At 38.2% G+C, this 9242-nt stretch overlaps 1 protein-coding gene across 1 annotated transcript; it reads left to right on the top strand.

The window, feature by feature from the left end:
- Positions 1 to 507: 507 nt before the first annotated feature.
- Positions 508 to 8582, top strand: LOC124655548 (tRNA pseudouridine synthase A). Its single transcript, XM_047194425.1, has 11 exons — positions 508 to 832; positions 3028 to 3084; positions 4537 to 4614; positions 4878 to 4931; positions 5206 to 5288; positions 5506 to 5605; positions 5685 to 5747; positions 5875 to 6153; positions 7284 to 7344; positions 7446 to 7597; positions 8219 to 8582. Exons 1-10 carry the CDS (start codon positions 512 to 514, stop codon positions 7544 to 7546), a joined length of 1197 nt encoding a protein of 398 aa, XP_047050381.1. The 5' UTR covers positions 508 to 511; the 3' UTR covers positions 7547 to 7597; positions 8219 to 8582.
- Positions 8583 to 9242: the final 660 nt, after the last annotated feature.

Genomic DNA, 9242 nt, shown 5'->3' with positions numbered 1-9242 from the left:
AACAACAATGTTTAAAACTATGATGATTTGCTAAGTGCCGCGTGGCTTTTTTTGCAAGTACACATGGAAAAGAAGTACTTCTATAATTCAGTCCAGCTTAATTTGAGGAATAATAATGCTATCTCCTATTTTGGTTCTTCGAGCCGATATAATTGTCCCACCGTCGATGGTGGGGCAGCTCATTTCTACATGTAACTAATGTGGGAAGTTTGATACAATTTGGATTTGTTGTTTGGCAGTGTTGTCACCTTTTGTGAGATTCGGTCAAAATTTGATGAAACTCTCAAACTTCTTAGAAATGTATGAAAAGATCCAATAATGGAGACAATATGAACTAACTAATCAAACAAACAATTTGGATCATCTGTCTCAAAGTTTCATCACTTTTTGTCAGATTTGTCCAAAATTTGGTTGGATCTTCAAACTTTTCAAGCTAGCTGATAATAATCACTCGTTGGAATTCTTTCCCCTTCCTATTCGACCCCTCCCAAAACCCTTGCTTGCGAAGCATATGCCGCAGATGCAGATAGCCATGAGCGCCGCCAGCTCCGACGCCGCCGACGCCGCCTCCAAGCGCCCGTTCGAATCCTCCCTTGCCGACCCGTCGCCACCTTCCAAACTCCAGCGGTCCTCCCAGCCAGACATCTTGCCGGCGGAGAAGCTCGAGAGCGCCGCCGACGGCGGCGGACCGGTGGGAGCCGAGAGCGAAGCGATGGGCGGCGCACGGATCTCTCGGGCGCAGCGATATCTGGTTGCCGTGGAGTACGCTGGCACTCGCTTCTCCGGCTCCCAGCAGCAGCCCGACAAGCGCACTGTCGTTGGTGTCCTCGAGGTAAAGTTCTCATAACCTGAGTTGGGAACTCATAACGATAATCTAATCTACATTCATGTCGTTAGAGATGGTATATGACTCTGGGTGAGACTTGAAGCGCTCGTCAGGGCTTTCGTGGGAGATATCCCGGAGTTTGGTGGGCAAATGCTGTAGGTAGGACTGTAGGGGAATAAGGTGAATCCTCTGTCACAAGTGAGTAGGTAGAAAATGGAGACGTTGTACTCCGTATTGTGTCTGTTTTAGTGTAGATGGTGTTTAAATTTACAGTGGTTTTGATGAGGAGGGCCATTTTTGAATTGCTGGGTGTGGTGATTTCGAATGGACAGGTAGGTGAATTACATGTTGCAAAAGGTTTTTTTTGGTACTGTAGTTTGTTGAAATGAAGTTCTGGTACACTGATGTGGCATATATGTTGCTGGAACTTCCATTTTTTTCTTGTTTGATAGTAAGTAAGGCCATCGAAATGTTTGTGTGTCTAGAGTCTAGACTCTAGAGGGACACATAACATGTTCCTTACTTTACTTGCTTATTATGTATCTGTTACAATTTGGTGGAATTGTTCTTATGTACATAAATAGCGGTGCACATACATTAGTATTTGATCATATGACTGCCCTGGGGTAAGTCCTTACATATCATACATTTGGATGCACATGGTTGGTATTTGTATAGGTAGAATCGGAGGTACATGAATTTCATTCTCTTGACCCGAACTACCCCACTAAGAACTAACATGGTGTTACAGCTGATACCCTGGACCCGAACTCCTACACCACCCTGCTCCCACTAGGAGCTGTAGCTTCTCCAGTGACAAGTCTGCTGTTGATATTTTCGTCATGAAAAAATAGTTCTTCCTGTCATCATCAATACATTCAGACCACATGTTCAGATTTTACCCTTTCTCCATGATACGGTCCTGCCACCATCATCATACCTATGGTTCAGCAAAATAATACCATAACCAAAAGTTGGATGCTACTGGGTGGTGGTCCGGTGGCTAGGGTTGGAGTTGAGGATTTGATCTGGGACTGTTGATCGTGTAGAGATTCTAGTGATGCATTACTTTTGTAGACCTAAATATCTATAATAGGGTGCGTTAGACGCATGAGACCACAAAGCAAAGTGACATAGTAGTATTCCTAATATACTGTTTAATAGGATGTTTGTTTCACTTCCACATCTCTGCTCTACAGTTGTATGTAGCAGAGCAGTTTGAGTACGAAACAGCATTTCAGATGATAACGTTGAGAAGGGGTACCTAGAGACCTGTTCCAGCAATTTTTTTTTTGTTATTTCACACTCTGTTTTGAATTTTCGATGAAGATGGTATAGATAAGAAAAATGTAATCACTAGATGAAATAAGTTCCCTTTGTCTGCTGTATAAAAAAGGTAGAACTAACAAGAATATGGTATAGTGCTGTCAAATAGTATAACATTCCTTCAGGAGATCATTGTAAAATATAAGGGCCTGTTTGATTTAAAGGATTTTAAAAGCATATGGAAAAACGTAGGGACGGTATGTCATGGCATGTGAAATCCTACAGGAATAGAAAACACAGGAATTAGATGCAGAAGCTGTTTGGTTGCACTTGCACCTAAAAACGCAGGAAATTTCTATAGAGATTGAGTACATGTCATAGTTGTCATAGACACATAGGAAATTTTCAAAGAGTCTAACCTCTTGCTAGGAATCCCATGGGATTGTAGTATAGGAAAGCAATCCATAGGAATTTTCGAGGATTCAATCGTTTGAATCAAATGACCTCTATAGGAATCCTACAAAATTCCTTTGGAAATCCTTTGAATCAAACAAGCCCTAAGAGAGGTATATTTCCTTATCTTGGAGCGACATTCACTTAAATACACTTGTATACATGTATGGGTATGTGCTGAGGCAAATTAAGGAAGCACCGTTCTTACAAAATGTGGTGACGTGTGTACTAAAAGAAGCCTGTAGACTGGTATGATGGATCCTAGCAGTGAAGAATATAAAGCAATGTGTTGTGTTTTCTTAGGATTAGATTGAATGCTATGGCTATTGAAATTTACTTGTAACTTGGAAAATGGATATTGATATGGCTGTGACTATGACTGAACATGATCACAAATTAACATTGAAATACACTTCGACTACTTCTTTAATGAACGCCTCTTCCTGCACTTGTTAATAGCTCATATTTTTAAAATATTTCAGGAGGCGTTTCAAAAATTCATTGGACAGCCAGTTTCTGTCTTCTGTTCTAGTCGAACGGTATGGGGTCATGTTTTACTGCAACTTTTAACAGTTTTTCTTCACTTTTGTTGTCTAGCTGTTGAATCTCGACATTTTTCTGTTTGCTATTGAAGTCATTGGACATTTTTCATCATATAAAAGTTGCCAACATGATTAATAATGCTACTTTATATGCCTAGAAACCCTGTCATAGTTGTTGAGTTAAGTAGTTGCATACAGCGGACTGAGATGATATTTCTGTGAATATTGCATGCCAGGATATGTGATTGCTATTCTTTAATTCTTGATCTACATTATGTGGCAGATAAGTTATCAAGGTACTACTACTAGGCTATTTTTTTCATAATAACAGAGTTATCGTCTAGTTAGTGGAGAGGCTTGTGTTATTGCGCAACGACTTCCGTTCATGGTTTCCAACATGTTATGATACTTTTAGGTTCAGATTAGAGGTATAAACTGTGCTTTGCTGAATTTATTATATACTCTTCTACGAAAAAATAGCTATGGAAGCAGGAACAAGCTTGTTAAAAAATATATAAATAGGGAAAAGCTGGTTAGAAAAACAGAGTTGCCAATTATCACAATTCACTGAAATGCTAAACAGAGCCTTAATTTGCCTATTGTTGCCATACACTTGTAGTTACTAATTTTTGTTGATCTATTTATATGTTCTAAGTACATGGTACATGTGGTGGTTTTACCCTTGTGACTCTGCTATAGTTGAAAACTTGAAATTATATCTATCACAGCTACGTGCGCTAACACACTGATAGGGTAATGGTTGTCTGCTATGCGGATGGGAAAATAGTGGCTCCTGCAGAATTAATTAGCATTGTAGCAAGTAATTCACAAAATAATGTCTCATATGTTGATTTGTAAATATAAATTTAGGAATATTATACTCCCTCCGTCCCACGAAGGTTGTCTGAGATTTGTCAAACTTTGGTTGTATCTAGATACTAAATAGAATCTTGATACATCCAAATTTTAACAAATCTCAGATAACCTTCATAGGACAGAGGGAGTAAATATTAAATATTATTGTTCAACTAACTATATTTAGTTATTATAGTAATAATCTGTAAAATTACAACCTCATATGAATATTAGGGTTAAATAATGTATATTGGAAAGATTTTAATTTGTTTCAATCTTTCGCTATAATTTGTTACATAATTCGCGTAATTGTAGTTTGAGTGAACATGCCATGAATGTGTTGTGACCTTGTGTTTCTAATTGCTTGTTTGCAATTTATTTTAAAGTTAATTATATTCTTGTATATTTATATAACAAATTAGTATAATTAACATATTTTCAGAATAATGGTAGGTCTGCAATATACTATATAGCCTCTGTGCTAAATTCCACCATTTGATGTGGCTTTTCTTTACTTCATCACCATGATTCCACAATAATTGTTATTTACAACATTAGTTTATTATGTAGTAAACGATTTATCTCCTGGTCCAGGATTCAGGTGTTCATGCTTTGTCAAATGTTTGTCATGTTGATGTGGAGCGGATAAGTAAAAGGAAGCCTGGTGAAGTGGTTTGTATGCATATACTTTTCTCTCTAACTGGGATTCCCTCTTGAGTTCTCTCTGTAGCAAGGCTTGCACTTAGCTAGCGTATGCTTTGTCTGCATCACTCAGAACTCATTTGTCCCACTGCATGTTAAATTAGGTCCATCATGGATTGAAGGAAGTCCGATTTACAATCTCAGTGAATATACTTCTTAAAAAAATCTTATGCATTTTAGAACACTTATGCTGCTTATAGTTTTGTTTGTTGATGTTCTTTCCCCATTTGCAGTTGCCACCTCATGACCCTGGAGTTGTAAAACGCGCGGTGAACCATTTTCTCCATGTATGTTTTCAGCAAATCTACCTATAATTCTATTCACCCAGCATATTTGTTAAGCAAAATTTTAATATAAAAGCTAATTATGCAGTACACCTGTTCAATGTTATCTTGAACATTTGCTCTTCATTTTTGTTTGGGCTGGTCCTTAGTTGGATGAACATACATCTGCCTACTGAATATACTAAATTATTTGTGTAGTTCTCCAGATTTTATTAGTATTTATTTTGTCTCTTGCAGTAGATATTTATTTATATATATTTCCACATTTTTCCTGCAGAAGAATGAAGGCGACATAATGGTGACTGATGTTCGTTGTGTTGCACCAGACTTCCATGCTAGATATAAAGCTCTAGAACGCACGTAGGTAGCAAAATCTACAATATAATACGAGGCATTCTCCTAATTGATCTTGTACTTTCCATTATTATGACCAACACTATTTAATAAAGGGGGTAGTAACTCTGAACCAATATGCTTTTTTTTAATGTGAGCAATCAAAGCTTGCTTATAAACATCTCCATTACCCTTTTTAAATAATGGAAATGCTTATGTTGTTGTCTTACGAATTTTGTTGAAGATATCACTATCGTTTACTTTGTGGGCCTGAGCGACCATCAATCTTTGAAAAAAACTCTGCTTGGCACATAACTGAGGATCTAAATATCCAGGCTATGAAGGTAAATTCTCCAGCCATACTTAATTGTTTCCTAATGCTAAATTATGTTTCTGGCTTTACTAATGATCGTTTTTCTTCAGAAAGCTTGCAATATACTTGTTGGGCATCATGATTTCAGTTCATTTCGAGCAATTGGATGTCAGGTGGTGTCTTGCTTCTTCCCATTGTCTATCAGTTGCAGAGTTTATCAAGAAATACTAGTGCAGAAAGGCACAGAGTTTCTTGGATTTAATCATCCACTGTGTTTATATGGAGGGATTATTGTTACAGGCGAAATCTCCAGTGAAAACTTTGGATGAACTTACTGTTACAGAAGTATTTCCTTTCATGTTCTTTCCTTCAAGCTTAGAGCGGTCAGAGATGGAATCACCAGATGGGTCTCTTGTTTACTCGGGGGCATCACTCATGGGGTCTTCTGGAGAAGGATCTGACAATTCAAGTACTGCCAGTGCAAAATCAGTATCCGAGAATGGGCAAGAGTTTGGAAAGAGATTAAGGCACCGCTGCTTTGTCGTTACTGCAAGGGCACAGTCTTTTCTTTACCACCAGGTTAATTCATCTTCCTTGAAGGTTATTTTCAGAGCCTAGGGTCCACATGCCTGGTTAATTGCTTGCTCACTAGTCTTTCTGTTGGGTTTCATTGATATATTTGGGAGTAACTGTATTTTTAAGTTACTCTCAGAGTGTGATGTTCTTGATTTCAATAGTAATTAACCTTTTTTTATCTATGCCAATATACATTAGAATAATAGTAGTACTTACATTTAATGATGGCTAGTTTTGTTCATAAGCATCATTGAGAGGAAAATTTAGATGCAAAAAGCTAGGACTCTTTGGGAGCAACTTAAATGCAGTCTAGCTTTAGGTGCATATATGCACTTCAACTATTTGAAAGAAACAAAAAAAAAGTGGACAATTGGTTAAAGGGTAAAAAATAGGTATCCCGAAGCTATGTTCCTGTGGAGTTGCGATTTGCGAAACACTGTCTCGAACTGGTCACATGTCATTTCTTGATAACGCACATTTTGTCTCTTAAGAGACTGTTTCCTGAAAATTTCTTTGATGCCAGCTGTACCTGATTGTCACAAATATAGTTCTCCTATCGTTCTTCCACAGGGATCAAATTAGTAGCATCCACACTTTCTAACAGCTAGATTGACAAAAGGGTAAGATTTCCTTACTTTAAACTGCCTTCGTAACTCACAAGATTTTGCTTAAAACAACACAGAGCAAAGATTGGGAAGGCAGAGAAAATAAAAGACATCAAATTAAGATCAAGAAAGAGTTGTTCTTGAATTGCTCTCCTATAAAAGAGTATATATCCACTGTAAATTGTATATTTTGAGTAGCTCAAAAGTTCAACAGAAGTGTCTAAGTTTATGAAAATGATGCAAAGGTGTCCATGATCAGTCCATTAAGCATTTGCAGCTCCCGCGCTACATGATGGCAAAACTATGCGCTAAGACATCGCTAAACGTCTATATCATATGCAAATATACGCATTTGAGCAGTATCTGGAAGAAAATGTTATTACTAGATATTGCTGCTACCATTAAGCTTTGTATCTGCCATGCTATTACTTTGATTATTAGATGTTGCTGCAGTATGACGACGGGAAGATGAGTATTATGTCATATTTCTTGTGATTTGATATGTTCACTAATTATTTTCCAATGCAGATAAGGTTGATGGTTGGTCTTCTGAAAGTTGTTGGGACTGGAGATCGAACAACTGCGGATGGTTTGTTTCTTTCTCTAACGTTCACTGAATACCTTTTGATTAATTAACAATAAATTGAAGTGGTTATCCATTGTGATACTGTCTACCAACATTTGATGCAGTTGAGAAAATTCTCGATGCAAAGACAGTGACTGCTGCTCCCCCTATGGCACCTGCTTGTGGGCTTTACCTTGCCAACGTGAAATATGACCCGATTGTTTAGACTGCTTTTGTCGATCGGAGCTTCGAGTTTTGTTAGCTATTGGCTATCTAGGTATGTCTAAATCCAGCTCTTGTAACTTGTACTGTTGTACACTTGCATGACCTATCCCAGTGCTGGCGTGAAATAATGATTGTCACCCAGCTATGAATTTAATGTTCTGCTTAGAGTTTCATCCCAATTATTTGGTCACATACAAGCTACGACCTGTATTTTGCATTTCCAATCTGATCAAGATTCATATGCATCGATTCCTGAAAAAAGAATCATACGCAGTCACACACACATCAGGTCAAGCATTTAGTATTGCATGATTAATGTATTGAAGCTTATATGGGGTTTGGTAATTTGAATTTTCTCTGCAAACAAAATGATTACACTAATTGTTAGGCCAGATCTCCAGTTTATCAGAGAGACACCTAGCACTAACATTCCCCTTTGGTAATTTATCTTGGTACATGCAAACTTTGACTTCTTCCGGATGATATGCTGTTCTTGAAATAACTACACAAAATATGCTGTTGTTAGTGACTTGTCAATACCTAGTAGTGGAATTGTGTTCCTTTACTCTTTGAAGCCTTTCTTTTAGAAAAATGAATTGTATTTCTTTTTACAGTCTTGTGTTAAGCACTTAGGCCGCGTATGGAAATTCATACTTGATCTTCCTCTCTTCAGGACCCATTTTTGAATCATTGGATAAATGAGGAGTCGAAGAGGGCCTAAATCGGAAAAGAACCAGTTTTCTCATCATTAGCCAGTTCATATCATGTATCCAAACAATCGTATTGTTGGCTGCATACCATTTTGGAGGGTTAAATGTTCTTATTCATACCAGAAATATTAAAATCTGAACATAGCTTAATGTTTTTCGTGCTACTAAATTATGTGGCATGTGCTTGTTATATTTGCAAATCTGATGATGGCGGGAGAGGGGAAGCTTTACCCTTTCTTTTGATTATGCCTTCTGTAGCTTATCACTTTCTTTTCAGTTCGCCATTCGATCTGAAGTACCCTTTAATGCAAATCTCTATTATTCGTTTGCTTTCTTAGTCACATTGCTTTATCGCATATGCTTCACGAAACGATTGCATATTTGCAATCGTCATTTCTGTACCTCTGGATCTGATGTGTATCACGATGAAGGGAGGGGCTTTTGTGCCCAAAGAAGTGTGCCTTCCTGGAGAAAGCATCCCATGGATGCGAGTCAAGCTACCCATGAGGAGCTGTGAAATCCAGGCCGCGCTTTGGGGAGGCAACGGTACGGCGTATATCAGGCAGATTTTGTGCTGGTGAAGCTGGTAAGATTTGCTCCCATGGCTGGCTCCGCCATGATTCCTAGCTAGGCTTGTGTGGCGTGTACCCTCCTCTCTACGCCATATCGTAGCTCAAATCAACAACGTGGGCTTGATTGAACATAATGGAGGTTGTGGCTTATATTTGCTGTCGGTGAACTGTGGTGTGTAAGCCTAATTTATAATCTGTTCTTTAAAGAAAAAATATTTACCTGTTGTGCTGAAATATGCGAAGTGTTGATTACTTGATTAGCTGAACAGCAAAAGCTGGCATCCATGAATGGCATCAAAGCATGAAAACGGAGTGCACCGATGCAAGCACAACAAAATCACCAAAGCCCGACCAGGTCGGCAGTGCCTTGACGTCTGTGCACACCAACCAAGTGGCCGGTAAAACAATATAACGA

The sequence above is a fragment of the Lolium rigidum genome, chromosome 5 (assembly GCF_022539505.1).
Source record: "Lolium rigidum isolate FL_2022 chromosome 5, APGP_CSIRO_Lrig_0.1, whole genome shotgun sequence".
Classification (NCBI taxonomy): domain Eukaryota; kingdom Viridiplantae; phylum Streptophyta; class Magnoliopsida; order Poales; family Poaceae; genus Lolium; species Lolium rigidum.
The sequence above is the reverse complement of the archived record's forward strand: the minus strand, read 5'-3'. Positions and strand labels throughout refer to the sequence as shown.